Here is a 21,591-nt window from a genome sequence, read left to right as displayed (position 1 = left end):
CTGTATGCTCCTTTTTGATTGGCCTGATGAAGCGGGATTGAGCCCGTGAAACGCGTTGCCTATTTTTTACTGTGGACAAATTGTTGTTTGACTGTTGATGCCACAGTCCTTCCTTTGTTTGCTTTGTCTGCATGGATGGGATAGGCCCACCACTGCCCCATCGGTTTTAAGCTCGTTTAAGTGACTTTTATTTTATTGGTGCCTCTGGAAAGCTTCTACATATTGTAAAAAATAAGCAATTTTATTAATTTGATATTTCCACTACAGTTCCTCTTTTTTTTTTTTTTTTTTAAACTTTTAGATGCTGTTTGTCCTATAACCTTAGTAGCGCACAGGGGCAAAAATCTGCATTTATCGGTTCTGTATGGCAGCAGCAAATATCAGCATTTATAAACAATTACATACATTTTAAAGGATACCTCAGCCAAACACCGGATGAACTTGGTTACCATATGCAATATGTCCAATCCACCCTCCTTGTACAGCGGTCTGGACAGGAGACCATGTGCTGGGACTGCCAAGCTTGGGGAGCACGATAACAAGATCCAAGACACAAGAGGTGGATCACACATACTGCGCATGCGCAACCACATACCTTTAGGTTAAAGGTCAGCGACTAAGCCAAGTCAACAGTAGTGGCTGGATAGTGTACTGGTTAAGGGCTCTGCCTTTGACATGGGAGACCAGGGTTCGAATCCTGGCTACGTCAAGTACCTATTCAGTAAGGAGTTCAAGGCAAGACTCCCTAACACTGCAGGGTGGCCTCTTGAGCGCGTCCCAGTGGCTGCAGCTCTTGAGCGCTTTGACTCCGACAGGAGAAAAGCGCTATACAAATGTTCGTATTATTATTATTATTATTAACAGAGCTAATGGGGCCTTTTGAAGCAGAACAGAGCAGCACGGGAGTGATTGGGAGATGCAATATGCCTCAAGTTATCCTGCCTATTCATCACAGTAGCCTCCATTTTAACATATCACGTCAGCTCGGGTATTCTTGAAGGGCCCGTATACACCGACCAAAACCGACTGATTTTCGTTGATTTTGGTATGTTCGACGACAATTAGGCGTGTGCATGCACAGCAAACGACAAGACGAGCGCCTGATGACAGGTAGTCTCACCGATCCATACAGCAGATCGACTCACATGACTGCTGGGTTGATATTGTGCAGTTAGTCACGTGCGTATAATGTCGTTTGAAGGACGTTGTAGTTTAGATTGTGGCCATGTTGTTTCGCTTGCACGTGCAATAATTTCAATTAGTTGGTTGTTTAGTTGGTTGGTGTGTGAAAAAAATACAAGACGTGTAAACGATTTGACACGGTGTTGGTCATGTCGTGGTGATGGACGTGCACTTTGTTGGACGTGTGTACAAGCCTTAAAGGGAACCTGAAGAGAGTAAAATTATTTAAAATGAACACATGATGTACCTGTAAATGAATATTACATACTAACCTCACCGTCAGTTCCTCTCAGAAACTCACCATTTTCTTCTTACAGTGATCCCTTCCAGTTCTGACAATGTTTTGTCAGAACTGAAATATACCAGTTGCTGTCAGACATATATCAGCAGCTGTCAGTTACAACTGAATGTGCAAGGTAATTTCCATGTTCAAGTGGGTGATTTACAGTTTAACAGTGTGCTGACCAGGAAGCTATTATGGGGAAATTACCATTTTTAAAATAGAGGACAGAGAATTCCATTGATCACAGTGGACAAATGGGACACAGGAGAGGAGAAAGAGACTGATGAGTAGATTACACAGGAGGCAAGTATGACCTGTGTATGGTTATTTTGACTTTTTGTTTTCAATTCAGGTTCTCTTTAAGAAAGCCGTCTTTGAGCCACACATTCTGACTCATCAGTAACTGGTCATAATTCAAAAATAATCCACTAAGTACTTAAAGCAAAACTGAAGCAAAAAAACACAAAAAAACTTGTGATATAATGAATTGTATGTGTAGTACGGATACAAAATAGAACATTGGTAGCAAATAAATGAGTCTCATTTTTCTTTTCAGTTATATAATTTATTTTTATAACACAGCATCATACAGTCACAGTTGTAGTTTTAAAACCACACTGTCTTTTAAGCTGTATAACAAAGCCAAAATAATGACCCTTTGAACTTTCCTGCAGTAAAACCTCACCTTAAACTGCCTCTCACTGTTTCTCAGCTGTTTAAGTGGTTCGGAAAACAGGACTGTATTCAAACCAAGTTAGGTGGAATAGCTCATAGATAACAACTGAAGTTTTTTTTTTTTTAACTCTTTCTGTACTGGAAAACATCATAAGACTTTTGTTTGCTGCTAATTTTCTATTTCTTAGCTGTATTACACTTACAAATCATTTCAGGTTTGCTTTAAGAAGAGGCCTCCCCAGCAAGCTAAGGCTGTCCTGCAGCCTTCCATTTGTGAAAACTGACTAAATAGATTTTATTTCAACTTCTTATTTTTTCTGGTTATTGCAGAAGTCATATATTCTATGCAGTGGGGAGAGCTGCCCCTCCCCCCTACACATTTACATTGCTGGCTATAAATTCTCTGCAGTGCCTGTCATCATTTTCCCTTGTTATAGAGGAGACCCTTATCTCATGACGATCACAGGAAGTCCACAGACCTCGTAATGGAAAACCCTGTGCACTTACAAAGATTTACTACCGAATGTGAGGTCTACCCTGCTAGAGCCACTGCCCGCCACACACATATACATCTCCCAGTAACACCACACACACATATATAACACGCTTTATCCATAATCATACAGGCCTGCTTAGACAGGCAGCTCAACACTGCCACCTGCAGGGGACGGCATACATTACCTGGGTGACTCTTTCAGCTTTTTCAAAGTCCAAGGTAGCGCTTCTTAAAGGAATCCAGAGATTAAGGCTGCTTTCACAGTGAGACGTTACAGGCGCACGGTAGTGTAGCCTGTAACGCTCCCCAACGCACAGCAATGTAACTGCAATGGGCTGTTCACAGTGCCCACGTTGCGTTACATTGTAATGCTGCACGTCAATCTAAGGTGCAGCATGCTACGGCATTACAGCACCTTTGCCGCGTTAGCCTGCTTGCACAGGCGCAGTGATTAGCCACATGGCTAATTAATATTCACTGCACTGTGCTGACGTCACTGGTGGGACGTGATGCGGAGTGTTCTGCTCACGTGGTCTCCACCAGCGCATGCGTACTATAGTACGCATCACGGACACATCAAAGAGCCGCTTAACGCGGCTCTTTGCTAACGTCCTCTGCCACCACCACCATGCGTTGCGTTAGGTGCACATTATGCGACCTTAACGTAGCACCTAACGCAACGTCTTAGTGTGAAAGACGCCTAAAGGAATCCAGAAAACAATAAAGATTTAAAACTTACCCGGGGCTTCCTCCAGCCCCATAACTACGTGCGAGTCCCTCGCTGCCCTCCCATGGTCTGCCGTTCAGCTGCAATCAGCCCCGGTAGCTGCCGCGTCAGTCAGGGTCTTCTGTGCATGTGTCCTTACCTTTCCAAGCTAGTTTTTTATGGACGAGTCAGGCTCATGCTCGTCCATACCGCTAGGAAGGTTAAAGAACTCTGGGATGATGTAAATAGCATCCCTTAAAGTGAACCTTAAGTGAGAAAAAAAAATTGAGTTTTACTCACCTGGGGCTTACCTCAGCCCCCTGCAGCTGATCGGTGCCCACGACGAGTCGCTCTGATGCTCCGGGTCCCGCTGGCGGCCACTTCCGGTTTCGCCGTCAGGACCCGTCAGGCTGGGGAACGCGGCTGATACTACGCGTTCCCAGCCAAAATAGCACCCCTATGCGGCCATATGTCCGCATACGGGTGCCTATGCGGACATATGGCCGCATAGGGGTGCTATTTTGGCTGGGAACGCGTAGTATCAGCCGCGTTCCCCAGCCTGACGGGTCCTGACGGCGAAACCGGAAGTGGCCGCCAGCGGGACCCGGAGCATCAGAGCGACTCGTCGTGGGCACCGATCAGCTGCAGGGGGCTGAGGTAAGCCCCAGGTGAGTAAAACTCAATTTTTTTTTCTCACTTAAGGTTCACTTTAAAGACCACCTCCAGCCAAAAAAAAAGTCTGAGTGGCAATACATATATGCAGTCTATGCACTGTGTACAGTTAGATGGACATATAAAGTTTACAGCTGGTACATCATATTGGATAGAACAGACTCACTTTATATCTGTAGCAGTACTTCCTTATTCCTCCTGAAGCTGAAAGCATTGTGCCCACCTCTTCAGCCTGGTTAACTCCCCTGGCCCTCCCTCCCCTGCTGTCTGCCTGCCTGGATCAAATAACTTCTCTTTTCACAGTGTGTAGGAGAGAGAAGACACAGGAAAACTGCTGTAGCCGGTTTTAGCATGTCTGTCTGCTAGAATTCTTCTTTCAGATGTCTGCCAGTGTGCCTAGATTAGATCACATGGAAATGGGGATGGAGTTACTACATCAATCCCCCAGCATCCTTTGCACCTATGGTTTGGAAAGAAAAAAAAAGGCCCAGGGCCCAGTTTCACACTGGGGGTGGGGATTTCAAGACCATACGTGGAATACGGACCACGGGGTTGAGAAATCACACTTTATTATGTGTGATTTTATTTATTTTGGCAACTTATTAGGTTTAAAGTAAACTGTAATTTATAATTTAGGTACTCTTTAAAGGAGTCTTCAGGGAAAATAAAAATACATGAGCTTTACTTACCCGGGGCTTCCTCCAGCCCCTGGCATGTCCCACGCCACAGCTCTGGTGGCTTCCGGTTCCCCCTGCTGCAGATGCTGACCTTGCTTGGTCGGCACCTACTGCATGAGCACCGCTGTCAGTCACGCGCATGTGCGTGTGAGCGACTGACCGCTGTGCTCGTGCAGGCGCAGTAGAGGGCACCAGGAGCCCCCTGGAGCTTCGGCGATGGACAGGTCGGATGCCAGGGGCTGGAGGAAGCAGATCTCAATTTTTTTTATCCCAGATGATTCCTTTAAACCCCAAGTCCAGGTAGAAACAATATGTACAATATGAAATGTATATCTGCTGTCATCAACACTGTTAAAGCACACCTGACCCGAGACAAAGCTACCTAAGGTGCCAGCCACAAATGCAGTGTGGTCTTTATGTCACGGGGGCAGCCATCTTATTCTCTGTAAGTTCTGACAATGACAAGACCTACATCTAAACAAAACATTTTCTTAGTCATTTGACAAAACAATGATTGGGTATTCTTTAAAGGCACACATGCTCAACCAAACCGCCTGATTGTTGACCGACACACTAAAATCAGACAACATTCAGGCATGTGTATGCGTGGCAAACGGCAAGACGACTGACTGGTAACAGGCAGTCTGACCGATCCATACGGCAGATCAACTCCCATGACTGTTGGGCTGATTTCATGCAGTTAGCCACATGCGCACAATGTCGTTTGAAGGACGTTGTAGTTTAGATTGCGGCCACGGATACCAATGTTAAAAATAGCAGTAGTCTTCACTCAGTTTCAAAACCGATCCGTTTGCGTTTAGGGGGATCAGTTTTGAAAAACTGAACATGGATCTGGATCTGCATGATATTCACGGACCCCGGATACACGGAGGGGTAATGAAAATCAATAAGAAAACGGATCCCCCTCTACACAGGCAGCTTTGGACACAGAAATGGATCTGTTTTCTGTGTCCCAGCCTGTGGATGGGGAGGGGGCCGCCATGCTGGAGAGGGTAACAGCCAGGGCGGAGGTGGCAGCGGTCGGCGAGGTACTCCTCCCTCACCAGGGTCCCCGGGCCCTGCACCCCCTCCAGCTATTTGGGCAAAAAAGTGTTAAAACATAATATAGGCAGGAAGCAGGGAAGATTACCTTCTCTCCTACTTCCTCCGCTCGCCGTGTCACTTACTGCAATGCCGACCTCCGATGTATAGAGGGCGACATTGCAGGAAGTCAAGCGGAGAGTGGTGGAACCCAAGGAGAGAAGGTAAGTGTCCCTGCTCACTGGCTATAATACATTTTAACAAGTTTTCGCGCAAATAGCTGGAGGGGAGCGGGGACGAGGGACCCAGGTGAGAGGGGGGGGCGACCCTACTCCCCGTCGACCGCTGTCACCCCCGTCCTGGCTGCTTCCCCCTCCAGTTTGTTTGGTAACGGCGCAGGCACAGGGCGGCTGCAGGGGGCTGGCTGAAGCACAAAAGTAAGTAAACTTTTTTTTTTTTTTTTTACATACTTCAGGTCCACTTTAATTTAAAATAATATATTATGAACTGCTGATGTGTACCGCTTTAAAGCAGTATTAAAATCTGACATAATATTCAATAAAAATGTGTTTTCCTACTTTTAATATCCCATACAGTTATGATATTTGCTTTTGTGCACAAGTATTATTATTCATTTAGAAATTACAAGTTCCCAAAGTAATGAAAGCTGCCATTGCATTTTATCCATAACTGGTGTATTTATACTGTAATGCACCCAGTAATTATTTCTGAGGAGTGTATCAGTTCTGGACACATTAGAAGAAGTTTCTGCACAGTCAGGGAATGTTTACATTCCTCTCTGCTACAATTAAGTAAACACAAGACTATGTTATCACCAGTTCAGATGCAGATCCCCCTGCAGAGAGTTTTCTATTGAAAAAGTAAGTCCTGTGTTTTAAAGAAGAGCTGTGAGCAATACTATATCAGAAAAAAAACACATATACAAGTAGCTAAATACTTGCTCTACTTACATAACATATGTATTGCACTGTCCACGTTTTGATTTTAGTGATTTTTCTATAGTAAAAAAAAAGAGAAAATCCTTCTTAGGATTCTCCATCTTAACTGTGTCCATTTTGAAGCCAATCCTGATGTAATTTCCTCCCTTACTCTCTTCTGCCTGATTGTGTATGCATTGCCCGCCCTCCTCCCAGTCTTTAGTAACTCCCACTCAGCTCTGCAAAAGAAAGTGCATAGTCTCAGCATGAAAAATATTGGCCAATCAGAGAGGAACAGAGGTGTGGGAGGGTAAAACAGGAGGGAAAGAGGCTTCAGCCAATCAGGCTGCATTAGTTAAGTCTGAGGGGAAATAAAGAAGCAAAAAAAAAAACCCAGAATGCCCTGCAAATTCCTTTGTGTGGCAGATGTACCAAATAAGAGCCACGGAAACTGGGGAATGTTGTTTTATGGATAAGAAAACTAAGAGTGATTTTTAACTTTTGGATTGCCTGGTTAGCATCCTTATTACTTGTTTACCACATAAAAATAAAGAATTGATTTTTTATGTTATGCCAGAGAGTTGCACATTAACCCTTTGAATGCTGTTCTGCTTAAAAAAAATTGTGGTAGTATATTATATGCTGCAAATAGTCTTTTAGAGCAAAGAAGAAATGCTGGGTTTTATACCACTTTAAATGACATCACCATCCTTCAGAGATTCACAATTTGTGCAAAAATATTTAAAACCAAAGTAGCGAAGCTGTTCGTTTTCGCAGACACGGTTTTCAATAGCAGTGTATCTGCCTGGTGTGGTGCTGTGTAAAGTGTCTCACAGTGCATGAATGCCACACAGAGGCTTAAATAACCATTTATAGCACCGAGTGCACAAGACAGGGCCCCAAATTCACTCACCTGTCCGTGTTTTACTGTTAGTGAGAATTTCCTGCAGCCTTTCCTGCAGCTTGTCAGCTCTCTTCCTTTCCAAGTGAAGCTGCCTCTTCAGATCCTTCAACTGTACAGAGGAAAACAAAATATATGTGTATAAGGAGGAGTGGATAGGTCTGTGTCCTGGTGTCTGTGTATTAGGAGGAGATGTCAGTGTCCTGGTGTCTGTGTATTAGGAGGAGATGTCAGTGTCCTGGTGTCTGTGTATTAGGAGGAGTGGATAGGTCAGTGTCCTGGTGTCTGTGTATTAGGAGGAGTGGAGAGGTCAGTGTCCTGGTGTCTGTGTATTAGGAGGAGTGGAGAGGTCAGTGTCCTGGTGTCTGTGTATTAGGAGGAGTGGAGAGGTCAGTGTCCTGGTGTCTGTGTATTAGGAGGAGAGGAGAGGTCAGTGCCCTGGTGTATGTGTATAAGGAGGAGAGGAGAGGTCAGTGTCCTGGTGTCTGTGTATTAGGAGGAGAGGAGTGGTCAGTGCCCTGGTGTCTGTGTATTAGGAGGAGTGGAGAGGTCAGTGTCCTGGTGTCTGTGTATTAGGAGGAGTGGATAGGTCAGTGTCCTGGTGTCTGTGTATTAGGAGGAGTGGAGAGGTCAGTGTCCTGGTGTCTGTGTATTAGGAGGAGTGGATAGGTCAGTGTCCTGGTGTCTGTGTATTAGGAGGAGTGGATAGGTCAGTGTCCTGGTGTCTGTGTATTAGGAGGAGTGGAGAGGTCAGTGTCCTGGTGTCTGTGTATTAGGAGGAGTGGAGAGGTCAGTGTCCTGGTGTCTGTGTATTAGGAGGAGAGGAGAGGTCAGTGCCCTGGTGTATGTGTATAAGGAGGAGAGGAGAGGTCAGTGTCCTGGTGTCTGTGTATTAGGAGGAGAGGAGTGGTCAGTGCCCTGGTGTCTGTGTATTAGGAGGAGAGGAGAGGTCAGTGTCCTGGTGTCTGTGTATTAGGAGGAGAGGAGTGGTCAGTGCCCTGGTGTCTGTGTATTAGGAGGAGTGGAGAGGTCAGTGCCCTGGTGTCTGTGTATTAGGAGGAGTGGAGAGGTCAGTGTCCTGGTGTCTGTGTATTAGGAGGAGTGGATAGGTCAGTGTCCTGGTGTCTGTGTATTAGGAGGAGTGGAGATGTCAGTGCCCTGGTGTCTGTGTATTAGGAGGAGTGGAGAGGTCAGTGTCCTGGTGTCTGTGTATTAGGAGGAGTGGAGAGTTCAGTGTCCTGGTGTCTGTGTATTAGGAGGAGTGGAGAGGTCAGTGTCCTGGTGTCTGTGTATTAGGAGGAGTGGAGAGGTCAGTGTCCTGGTGTCTGTGTATTAGGAGGAGTGGATAGGTCAGTGTCCTGGTGTCTGTGTATTAGGAGGAGTGGAGAGGTCAGTGCCCTGGTGTCTGTGTATTAGGAGGAGTGGAGAGGTCAGTGTCCTGGTGTCTGTGTATTAGGAGGAGTGGAGAGTTCAGTGTCCTGGTGTCTGTGTATTAGGAGGAGTGGAGAGGTCAGTGTCCTGGTGTCTGTGTATTAGGAGGAGTGGAGAGGTCAGTGTCCTGGTGTCTGTGTATTAGGAGGAGTGGATAGGTCAGTGTCCTGGTGTCTGTGTATTAGGAGGAGTGGAGAGTTCAGTGTCCTGGTGTCTGTGTATTAGCAGGAGAGGAGAGGCCAGTGTCCAGGTCCCTATTAACCTGTAGCCGACCGCGTCGCGCCGCGCCGACGGGCGAGGCCGCGGTGGCAGCCCCAGGACCGCCTAACGCCGATCGGAGTAAAGTCCTTGGGGCTTGTTTTGCTGGAGATCACGCGCGCATGTCCGCTTGGTAGGCGGAGATCGCCGCTAGGAGACTGTTAGACTGCGGTTTCGCTGTCTAATTAGCTTGTACAGCGCTGTGATCCACGGCAGCGCTGTACTGTGGATAGCCGTGTGACACGGCAATCCCCACTGTGGGCTCGGAGGTGATCCGCTGTCATAGGCTGAAGCCTATGACAGCTGATCACGCTGATTGGCTGGTGGGGGGAGGGGGATACACAAAATAAAGAAAAAATTGTACATTTTTATTTAAAAATAATAACAAATATTTGCACACACAAAAATAAACATGGGGGGCATCAGACAGAAAGCTCTGTTGGTGGGGAGAAGGGGGGGGGGGTCACATGTGTGCTGATATGTGCGGCCCTGCAGCGAGGCCTTAAAGCTGCAGTGGCCAGTTTATTGAAAAATGGGGGGTTTAACAAACACTGTGGTCCTCAAGAGGTTAAGGAAACCTAAACTGAAGTAAGAAAAAAATACTTACCTGGGGCTTCTACCAGCCTGTATCTCAATTGCACAAAAACATACAGTAGACCATCTGGACAACATAAAGCCAGGAAAAAGCCACTCAATCCATCTTTGCCCGGAGAACCGCATACAGCAGGATAATACAGCAGGAGAGTGGTGATCGGAACCAGGTGAGTTGGAGTTTAAATACTCCCAAAACATACCCCTAGGGTTACATAGTTATTTTGGTTGAAAAAAGACATACGTCCATCGAGTTCAACCAGTACAACCAGAGCTCTCTATGCTTATTGGCTTCTCAGCCATTTAGACCAACCCTAAGGGTGTGTTTAGGAGTATTTAAACTCCAACTCACCTGGTTCCGATCACCACTCTCCTGCTGTATTATCCTGCTGTATGCGGTTCTCCAGGCAAAGTTGGATTGAGTGGCTTTTTCCTGGCTTTGTGTTGTCCAGATGGTCTATGTGGTTGTGCAATTGAGATACAGATTTGTATCAATACATATGGAGGCCTGATGAAGGATCAATACATATGGAGGCCTCATGAAGGGTCTTTCCTGAAACAATTCGAAGTTGTCGCCGCGATGTTAACCATTGTCTACATATATCACTTTTATATACAGAATGTATTTCCTGAAAATTGCATTATATGGATTAACTTGCAAATTTTTGTCTTTTGGGATTGATAAAAGGTTTTGTACTTTTTTTGCATATAAACTTTCTGGAGTTTCCTCAAGTTTTCATATTATATCCTTGTACTAGTATGCATGTAACAAAGGTGGTGTGGCGCACCTCTTAGGATATCCTTTTCACTTTTTTGTTTTCTCCTTGTAAGCAAATTATAGCTTCTACCAGCCCCCTTACAGCCACCGTGTGCCTGCGCTGTCACTAAAGTCATCTTACAGTCCCCTGCAGCAACCCTTTGCCGGTCGGGAGCATTCTGCACATGCGCAGTAGAGATTTTTTATGTACTGCGCACACACACAAAGCACTCTAGTCCATGGGAGTGCGATCAGGGGGCGGGGACCAGGCCCACGCATCCAAATAACAATGGGTCGCTGCGGGGGCTTGGAAAAATGCTTTGTGACAATGTTGGCACAGGACGGCAGCAGGGGGCTGGTAGAAGCCCCAGATATGTTTGAGTCTTTTAATTTTACTTCAGTTCAGGTTCCCTTTAAGGAGGAGGAAAGGTTTCATTATGTCTTGATGTCTGTGTGTATTAGGGCTCGTTTCCACTATTGCGGTGCGGAATCGCCTGGATTCCACCGCTGAGGAAATCGCATGCGGATGCGATTCCCCATGCGTTTTTTGCCGCGAATTCGCATGCGATTTCGCATAGGTAAGGGTATATGCGATTTTACCCATGTGTGAATTTACATTGGTACCTATGCGAATTCGCATGCAAATTTCCGGCAAAAACGTATGGGGAAAAAATGCATGCGATTTCCCTATTAAATACATTGCATGCGATTTGCATGCATTCCACTCGCAGGCGAATTCTGTGGCTCTTTTGTGCGTTTTTTCACCGCTGAAAAAAAACGCACCTCAACAACGCTGCAGTGGAGACAGGCCCATCCACTTGCATTACATGTGCGAATCCGCATGCGTTGGATGCATGCGGATTCGCAATAGTGGAAACAAGCCCTTAGAAGAAGAAAGGTCCACACATCATTATGTGTGTGCATTGGAGGGAAAGAAGAAATCAGTGTAGCACTAAGCATGCATGAAAAGGTGAGGGAGAGAAATTAGCATATACTGATATGTATTATGTATTAGAAGGAGGAGGAATGTCCATCTATCACAATGGCTGTGTGTATAGGGAGGACACATCAGAGCACAGCAAGCATCTTCAGCATAGCAGCACATCACTTACAGCAGCACTGCCTCTCTTCTCCAGGATTTTCTGCCCATCCGCTGTATCCTTTACCTCCTGCAAATGTGAACAGAAATAAACAAATTATAAAGCAAAAGCATTACCCAGAGCCGTCCCTCTTCACTGTACAGGTAGCCTCTCTAACAACGGGGTCTGTAGTAGGTTCATTCTTAAAGCGGTATTGTCACCATAAAAATGAAATTTCAACAGCAACTGGTCTAAGTGTATTAAGTGATAAAGATGCTAATCCTGCATTCAAAACTTGCAAAACTTTTTCTGCTGTTATGGTTTGGAGTTATCACATACTTTAGGAGCACTGGCCCTAGTGCCAAACAGTGCCAAAGAGTTAAATGCTGGGAGTTCGTTTTATCTATAATACAATTCCTCCTCTTCCATTTATTTCCCTGCCTAGCTGCTTATCAGAAACACCCTCTGATTACTTGTGTTTACAAGCAAGGCTGAGGTGACTCAGTGATTGGATGTGTAAATAAAAAGACAGTGCAGTTGTTAGTATACACCTCAGTGGGAGTGTCTGAAGACTCTGGGAGGAGGGCAGCTAATGAATACACAATGAGCAAGAGAAGGGAGGGGGGAAATCAAGAGTCAAGGAGGATATGATGTCAGCATTAGCTTGGCAAGATGGCCACTGCCTAGAATAGGATTTTCTGCTTTTCCTTTATAAAATTCAAAGGAACCATTACGTGGATAGCACAATACATCTGTTATGTAAGTAGAAGTAGAATTTATCTACTTATATATGTGTTTTTTGTTTCTAGGTTAGCATGGGTGTCACTTGTTCTTTAAACTGAATCTGTTTGCAAGTCAGAACACTGTTCCACATCTGTTTCCTGTGCTACCTCTTTGCTTCCACTGCGCTTCAGTGTCCCTGTCTGTGCCGCCTCTGCTCCCCTGTGCCTCCAATGTGTCACCTCTACTCTCCTGTGCCTCCAGTGTCCCTCTGTGCCACCTCTGCTCCCCTGTGCCTCCAACATGTCACCTCTACTCTACCTCCAGTGTCCCTCTGTGCCACCTCTGCTCCCCTGTGCCTCCAACGTGTCACCTGTGCCACCTCTGCTCCCCCTGTGCCTCCAACGTGTCACCTCTGCTCTCCTGTGCCTCCAACGTGTCACCTCTGCTCTCCTGTGCCTCCAGTGTCCCTCTGTGCCACCTCTGCTCCCCTGTGCCTCCAACGTGTCACCTCTGCTCTCCTGTGCCTCCAGTGTCCCACTGTGCCACCTCTGCTCCCCTGTGCCTCCAACGTGCCACCTCTGCTCTCCTGTGCCTCCAGTGTCCCTATGTGCCTCCAACGTGTCAATTCTGCTCTCCTGTGCCTCCAGTGTCCCTCTGTGCCTCCAACGTGTCACCTCTGCTCTCCTGTGCCTCCAGTGTCCCACTGTGCCACCTCTGCTCTCCTGTGCCTCCAATGTCCCTCTGTGCCACCTCTGCTCCCCTGTGCCTCCAATGTGTCGCCTCTGCTCTCCTGTGCCTCCAGTGTCCCTCTATGCCGCCGCTGCTCCCCTGTGCCTCCAACGTGTCACCTCTGCTCTCCTGTGCCTCCAGTGTCCCTCTGTGCCACCTCTGCTCCCCTGTGCCTTCAATGTGTCACCTCTGCTCTCCTGTGCCTCCAGTGTCCCTCTGTGCCACCTCTGCTCCCCTGTGCCTCCAACATGTCACCTCTGCTCTCCTGTGCCTCCAGTGTCCCACTGTGTCACCTCTGCTCTCCTGTGCCTCCAGTGTCCCACTGTGTCACCTCTGCTCTCCTGTGCCTCCAGTGTCCCTCTATGCCGCCGCTGCTCCCCTGTGCCTCCAACGTGTCACCTCTGCTCTCCTGTGCCACCTCTGCTCCCCTGTGCCTCCAACGTGTCACCTCTGCTCTCCTGTGCCTCCAACGTGTTACCTTTGCTCTCCTGTGCCTCCAGTGTCCCACTGTGCCACCTCTGCTCTCCTGTGCCTCCAAAATCCATCTGTGCCACCTCTGCTCCCCTGTGCCTCCAATGTGTCGCCTCTGCTCTCCTGTGCCTCCAGTGTCCCTCTATGCCGCCACTGCTCCCCTGTGCCTCCAACGTGTCACCTCTGCTCTCCTGTGCCTCCAGTGTCCCTCTGTGCCACCTCTGCTCCCCTGTGCCTTCAATGTGTCACCTCTGCTCTCCTGTGCCTCCAGTGTCCCTCTGTGCCACCTCTGCTCCCCTGTGCCTCCAACATGTCACCTCTGCTCTCCTGTGCCTCCAGTGTCCCACTGTGTCACCTCTGCTCTCCTGTGCCTCCAGTGTCCCACTGTGTCACCTCTGCTCTCCTGTGCCTCCAACATGTCACCTCTGCTCCCCTGTGCCTCCAACATGTCACCTCTGCTCTCCTGTGCCTCCAGTGTCCCACTGTGTCACCTCTGCTCTCCTGTGCCTCCAGTGTCCCACTGTGTCACCTCTGCTCTCCTGTGCCTCCAGTGTCCCTCTATGCCACCGCTGCTCCCCTGTGCCTCCAACGTGTCACCTCTGCTCTCCTGTGCCACCTCTGCTCCCCTGTGCCTCCAACGTGTCACCTCTGCTCTCCTGTGCCTCCAACGTGTTACCTTTGCTCTCCTGTGCCTCCAGTGTCCCACTGTGCCACCTCTGCTCTCCTGTGCCTCCAAAATCCATCTATGCCTCCAATGCTCCCCTGTGCCTCCAATGTGTCGCCTCTGCTCTCCTGTGCCTCCAGTGTCCCTCTATGCCGCCGCTGCTCCCCTGTTCCTCCAACGTGTCACCTCTGCTCTCCTGTGCCTCCAGTGTCCCTCTGTGCCACCTCTGCTCTCCTGTGCCTCCAATGTGTCACCTCTGCTCTCCTGTGCCTCCAGTGTCCCTCTGTGCCACCTCTGCTCCCCTGTGCCTCCAACGTGTCACCTCTGCTCTTCTGTGCCTCCAGTGTCCCTCTGCCACCTCTGCTCCCCTGTGCCTCCAATGTGTCACCTCTGCTCTCCTGTGCCTCCAGTGTCCCTCTGTGCCATTTCTGCTCCCCTGTGCCTCCAATGTGTTGCCTCTGCTCTCCTGTGCCTCCAGTGTCCCTCTGTGCCACCTCTGCTCCCCTGTGCCTCCAACGTGTTACCTCTGCTCTCCTGTGCATCCAGTGTCCCTCTGTGCCATTTCTGCTCCCCTGTGCCTCCAATGTGTAACTCTGCTCTCCAGTGCCTCCAGTGTCCCTCTGTGCCACCTCTGCTCCTCTGTGCCTCCAAGGTGTAACTCTTCTCTCCAGTGCCTCCAGTGTCACCTACCAGTCGGAGTCCAGTGCTGTGCCTCTCTCCACTCTACTCACTCTAGTGCCGGCATCTTCTGCATGTCACATGGTTACACACAACATGCAGGAGAGGCTGGAACTAGAGTGAGCGAAGAGGAGGATGCACAGCACTGGACTACGGCTGGAAGGTGAGAGCGGCACTGCTTTTCTTTACAGAGTAGGCTGGGGGGAGGGCACAGGTGGGGGATTCACTCCTAGACATGGGGGGGGGGGAGAGAGATGAGTTTGAAGCTTTTCCTTCAATCTTCTCCCACCTTACCGGGACACAATCACAATGGGATCGGCAGGTTGTTTGTATGTTGGTCGTTTGTAAGTCCCCCGACTTACTCCCTGACTCCCTGTACATCATACGACATAGGGAATAAACGTAAGTGTTGCAGGCAGTGAGGGGAAGCAGCTGGAAGACGTAGCAGAGAGGACTGTGGGATTAGCAGAGAGGACTGTGGGATTAGCAGAGAGGACTGTGGGATTATAAGAGTGGAGGCCAGACTATGGGCTCACCTGTTTCAGCTGCTCTATTGTCACATTAAGAGCTTCCTTCTCCTTTCCGAATGCATTAATCTGCTCTGTCACCGCCTCCAGCTCCTTCTGTTTCAGCTGCGGATGTAACCAGCATGAAGGGATGTTGTTACTTAAGAATATACATATATGTAAAATACAAAATCAGTAGAAATACAGCTTCCATTTAAAGTAAAACTGACACGCCCTTTGTTCTGGGCACTTGATACGCTTTAGAGATGTGCTGCTTCTTTTCATAAAACAAGCTGCCTAGATATCGCTAAATGAGTCATCTGCCCTTCATAGGTTTTCTGAAATAAACTAACCAATCACCTCTAGCTTTCTGAAACCAACTAACCAATCACCTCCAGCTTTGTGAGGTACAGGTCTTGCCTCTTCCCTCTCAGGGACTCCAACTACAGAAGTCAACGAGCTTTCCCCACAGCAGAGTTTAATATCACAATTCACAACTGTTTAATTCACAGGAACTACGAAGTTAAATTTTCCCCTAACCACTGACGACTGTCTTCAACAACAGCTACAGTATATCCAAAGAAAAATAAGTTAGCCTGAGATGAACCTCTTCTTATGCTGAACACCTTCTAAATAATTTCCCTAAATATTGCACAGTCTGAATTTGCTGAGATGTCTACTCCTCGAAGAATCATGGGCTTCAAATTGTTTGTAAATAGCCGTATAACCTTACTCGTCCCAACATCGCATGCCGTTACCGCTGCATACACAATTGAGCATGTCGGCATGAGATTTTTCAGCATGTCCCGTCAATACATGCGCCAAATTTCAGCCTGAAATTGGTCACACCATCAATTGGGCATGCTCGTTCATTTTTTTTTTCTTTTTTGCGGTGTTTAATGCATTACGGCAGAAGTTTATTTTTGAGGGTAATCCCACTTTAACAAAATTCCGAGGTAAAGAAAGTGAACGTCACTTCCTGAATGGCCGACTACCAAATGGGGATGACCGCATACTAACGTGGTAATCCACTAAGTCCTGTTTTTGGCGGTGCGGCCGTCTGAAAAAAGCCTAATGCTGGGCATACACAGCTGCTGGGAGGATTATTAATCGAGCCTGATGGCTCGATTGATAATATCCGACGTGTCCGATACCCCGCCGGATCGATAGTGTGCTCGATACCGGCGGAAAGAACAATAGAAGAAACGAGCGGCTGATTAGCAGCCGCCCGCGGGGACGAGCGAGGATCGATCCGTGCGCACGAGCGGGGATGCGCCGGCATCGAGCCAGCGGCTCGATCCGGCGCATAATCGCAGCCGTGTATGCCCGGCATAAGACATGCTAAGGAACAGATCTCAGGATTGAACTGAAAAAGGGTGCACTTTCTTTTTCTCATGACTATTTCCAACATGGCTCAGAGGCAAGTAAGTAGGATGTGTACAAACTGTCCATGATAATAGACTACGGTATAATAAAACAATTAAGTTTTTATCTAGAGATAAGCAGATATACCCTTAGCTCACCAACCCCACTGTTAAATAAAAAATGTCAAGCTCTCATTTTCAAATACCACCCCAACTGCAGCTTCCACTCAAAACGCAACCTCCTTCAGCAAAATATTCCAAAACCTTGCGCTCCTGTCCTGAGGATAACAGGCTACCACAAATGCTTATTCTCCTTTATCCCAATGTGCTGCTCCAATTACAATTGGCAAGGGAAAGCAAATCTAAAAAAGATGAAGCGCTCCATGGTGCATTATCAATGGGTGATTTTAACCTGCTGAGCGGTCTGGACGAGCTCAGCTTGTCCAGTACCGCCGGAGCCTGCCGCTCAGGCCCTGCTGGGCCGATTTGGCTCAAATAAAAAGCAGCACACGCAGCCGGCACTTTGCCAGCCGCGTGTGCTACCTGATCGCCGCTGCAGCGGCGAAAGAGGGTCCCCCCAGCCGCCTGAGCCCAGCGTAGCCGGAACAAAAAGTTCCGGCCAGCGCTAAAGGCTGGATCGGAGGCGGCTGACGTCAGGACGTCGGCTGACGACCATGACGTCACTCCGCTCGTCGCCATGGCGACGAGGTAAGCGAAACACGGAAGGCCGCTCATTGTGTTACTTCTGGCCGCCGGAGGCGATCAGAAGAACGCATCCAGAGCGCCCTCTAGTGGGCTTTCATGCAGCCAACTTTCAGTTGGCTGCATGAAATAGGTTTTTTTTTATTAAAAAAAAACCCCTCCCGCAGCCTCCCTGGCGATCTTAATAGAACGCCAGGGAGGCTAGCGCAAATTTAAAAGTTCTACTTACAAAATGTAGAATGTCAATTCGCTCATCAGCGGTACAGTCCACCGCTACACACTTATGCAGGTTGGCAACAACGCGCTGTGGCCAGCAGCGCATTCTCCGATATCCAGGGAAGCCGCCTCGCGGTCGGTGTGGGCGTGGCTGTGTGTTTAGCGTGCGTATGGCGTCATTACACGTTTCGGCGCTCTGCGCCTTCGTCAGATGATGCCCATACGCACTACACGCTAGTTAAATCCATCCTGGCGGCCGTAGTCATGGCTACGTGGGTGGAACTCTGTGTATTAAAAAAACTTTATTGAAAAATGAACAATTTGTTGGCGTACATAAGGAAATCAGTACGCTTGTCATACAAGTACGCTTGTCATACAATCAGATTCAATCATTCCTAACAACCCTCAAATATGCAAGAAATTATATAATACAACAGGGCGCATATTCCTCCTCTAAAGGCCGGAATGATGGGAATAAATGGTATAAAAGGATAGAAAATATATGCTATATATATATATATATATATGATGGAAAATATATGCAATATATGTATGTATATCATATATTTTCTATACTTTTATATCATTTATTCCCATCATTCCGGCCTTTAGAGGAGGAATATGCGCCCTGTTGTATTATATAATTTCTTGCATATTTGAGGGTTGTTAGGAATGATTGAATCTGATTGGTACTCATAATAGCTGTTTTAAACCATGTTCTGACTATTTTTTGTATCTTTTATACAAAGAGTTTTTTAATTTATATTTTTGAATCAAGATTTTATTATTTTGATGTTATTCTTTGATAGATACTTCTTTACAGCGCGCTGTGAGCCAGCGCATTACGTTCTACTTTTTATCCTTTCGTGTTTTTATATATATATATATATATATATATATATATATATATATATATATATATATATATATATATATATATATATATATTTTTTTTATGTTTCCACCCAAGTATACTAAATTATGTATTTTTCTGTTGACCATTTAAATTCTAATATTTTTAATCCAAGTACAGCACTTGTATGACAAGCGTACTGATTTCCTTATGTACGCCAACAAATTGTTCATTTTTCAATAAAGTTTTTTTAATACACAGAGTTCCACCCACGTAGCCATGACTACGGCCGCCAGGATGGATTTAACTAGCGTGTAGTGCGTATGGGCATCATCTGACGAAGGCGCAGAGCGCCGAAACACGTAATGACGCCATACGCACGCTAAACACACAGCCATGCCCACACCGACCGCGAGACGGCTTCCCCGGATATCGGAGAACGCGCTGCTGGCCACAGCGCGTTGTTGCCAACCTGCATAAGTGTGTAGCGGTGGACTGTACCGCTGATGAGCGAATTGACATTCTACATTTTCTAAGTAGAACTTTTAAATTTGCGATTAAAATCACCTATTGATAATGCATTATGGAGCACTTGATCTTTTTTAGATTTGCTCCTTCAGCAAAATCCTGTTCCGCTCCACATGTACAAGACTTCTCCCGCTTATTTTCTTCTCTGGATTTCTCTTCCTGAACACATTAACACTATCCAACCCTTGAAAAAACTTTTAAGTGCATCTTTAGAACTTACCTTTTCAGGCAAGCTTACAATTTAACCAAGGTCATTCCCAGGGGCGTAGCAATAGGGGTTGCAGAGGCTGCGACCACATCGGGGCCCTTGGGCCAGAGGGGCCCCAAAGGGCCCTCCCTCAACTACAATATTAGATTCCTATTGGTCCTGTGCTCATAATAATCACTTCTATAGATACTTTGAATAATGGTAATCATTAACAAACTGTTCCCCATCCTCTTCTTGCACCTCTGACACTGTAGTTGCCATTGGTAGGTTTTGGTGCGCCGTATCAATTGTTATGTATAGAGTGCTTGGGGGGCCCTATTGTAAAACTTGCATCGGGGCCCACAGCTCCTTAGCTACACCACTGGTCATTCCCTTCAACCCCAACCAAGGTCCGCTCTTTGCAGACTCTGAAACAAGAAATCAAGCTTCCAGGCATACAGCCTTCCTTTCTCCCTAACAAGGTTCCCGTTACTACAGTTTCTTGAAATTGCTGAATGTGTAGTAAGAAAGACAATGTCTGTGTTAGTCGCGGTTGTATGTTGTTTACTATATCACCTTCTTACTATTACATACCCCACATTTATGTCACATACCACTTATTTCACCTCCACAACTGTTTCTTATTCTATACAGTGCCACTGATTAAGTTACTGTGGAGCTCATCAATGTAATCAAGGTAGAGATGTGCAGTTCACTACAAATGCATATAAAAAGTTTTCTGACACTCAGCTATGCTAGCCAACAAAAGGAACATACGGTATAACTAAAACTGCACAACACTTCCCAGAGTGCTTTGCCATGCCTCCAGAGGCCATGAGGCCAGACTTACTCGGAGATCAGAGGAGTGCTGTTCTTGTAGTTTAGCCAAGTCTTCCTTATGCAGCAGCTGATTCTTCTCCATGGTCTCCTGCAAAAAGACCCAGCATTAGAAACAAAAGCCCGGCAGATAGAAAGACCCAAACAAGAAAGCCTCATCAAATACTGACATGGAAGTAATAATATGAGTAAAACAGAACTAATCATCTTTCCACCACCTCAGTTCACCTCTCTGCTGATATAACAATAAATGTTAACAACACCCCTATAACTTCAGTTCCCAAAGCACGGTACTTAGGGGTAATATAATGGGTAATATTCGACTCCTCTCTCTCTTTTATTCCTCATGTTCACTCCTTGACCAGCTCCTGCCATCTCCAACTCAAAAACATCTCACATCCGACCTTTTCTCAGTAAAGATACAACTAAAATGTTAATACATGCTCTTATAATACCTCATCTGGACTATTGTACCATACTACGTTGTGGACCACCAACTAACAGACTGGCACCCCTATAATCTGTGCTGAATTCGGCTGCTCGTCTCATTCATCTGTCTTCTTGGTCTTCCTCTGCTGCTCCTCTCTGTCAAGCTCTTCACTGGCTGCCAATTAACCAAAGGATCCATTTCAAACTCTTAAAAGGGACCCTGGCCGCAATCTCAGATCTGCACATGATCTTCTTTTGTCTTCCTCTAGAATTGCCTCCTCGCATTTATATATATAAGATTTATCATGCGCTTCACCCCTCCTCTGGAATGCCCTCCCACAACACATCCGTCACTATCCAACCCTTTAAACACTCCCTCAAAACTCACTTGTTCCGACAATTATACACTACTTTAGGCCGTTTCCCCTTTGACCTAAGGCTAAGTTGCACTCCTTGATATCCTTAAAACACACTGCCTCTAGGTATGATTATTGTATACTATCCCACCTCTGTTCCCCCTTCCCTTCCCCCATTATTCCTTTAGATTGTAAGCTCGCAAGGGCAGGGCTCTCGCACCTTTTGTCTCTTGGAATTTGTTAAAGTGAACCTCCGGACTAAAAATCTACTCAGCAGAACTGGAAAGGCTTGGTGTTTCTTTAACAGTTTCACAGCATCAGAACTTGGTTTTTCTTACCAAAGCATCATTTTTAGCTGCATTTTTAGCTAAGCTCCACCCATCAAAGAAAACTGCCAGGGCTTTTTTTCCCTGATGCTGTGCAAAGCATGATGGGATTTTCTATGTTGTTATTCACGTTGCCTAACAACTGGGAGGGGTGATCAGCACACAGGACAGTTGGAACTGTGTCTCATGCTGGCTGTCGCCTCCTTTCAACAAAAAAGATGGCTTCCCCCATTAAATCAAACATTTGCCTGTTCTTTTAAAACAGGGCGGGTAAGAGATTATATTACCTATCTATTCTAATTAACATAACTAATGTAACTTAATGACAGTATGTT

At 46.7% G+C, this 21,591-nt stretch overlaps 1 protein-coding gene across 1 annotated transcript in view; it reads right to left on the bottom strand.

Annotated features, from left to right (window-relative positions):
* The window catches only part of GRIPAP1 (GRIP1 associated protein 1), a 255,468-nt gene that overhangs the window by 132,261 nt on the left and 101,616 nt on the right, over window positions 1-21,591 (bottom strand). Inside the window, exons 21-24 of the mRNA XM_068248000.1 lie at window positions 20,159-20,236; window positions 15,489-15,584; window positions 11,721-11,777; window positions 7,584-7,683 (exon numbers count right to left, since the gene is read on the bottom strand). Of these exons, the coding sequence (XP_068104101.1) occupies window positions 7,584-7,683; window positions 11,721-11,777; window positions 15,489-15,584; window positions 20,159-20,236 (331 nt within the window). The remainder of the gene's footprint in view (window positions 1-7,583; window positions 7,684-11,720; window positions 11,778-15,488; window positions 15,585-20,158; window positions 20,237-21,591) is intronic.

Source organism: Hyperolius riggenbachi, chromosome 8 (assembly GCF_040937935.1).
Source record: "Hyperolius riggenbachi isolate aHypRig1 chromosome 8, aHypRig1.pri, whole genome shotgun sequence".
Classification (NCBI taxonomy): domain Eukaryota; kingdom Metazoa; phylum Chordata; class Amphibia; order Anura; family Hyperoliidae; genus Hyperolius; species Hyperolius riggenbachi.
This window is presented reverse-complemented; position numbering and strand designations above follow the sequence as displayed.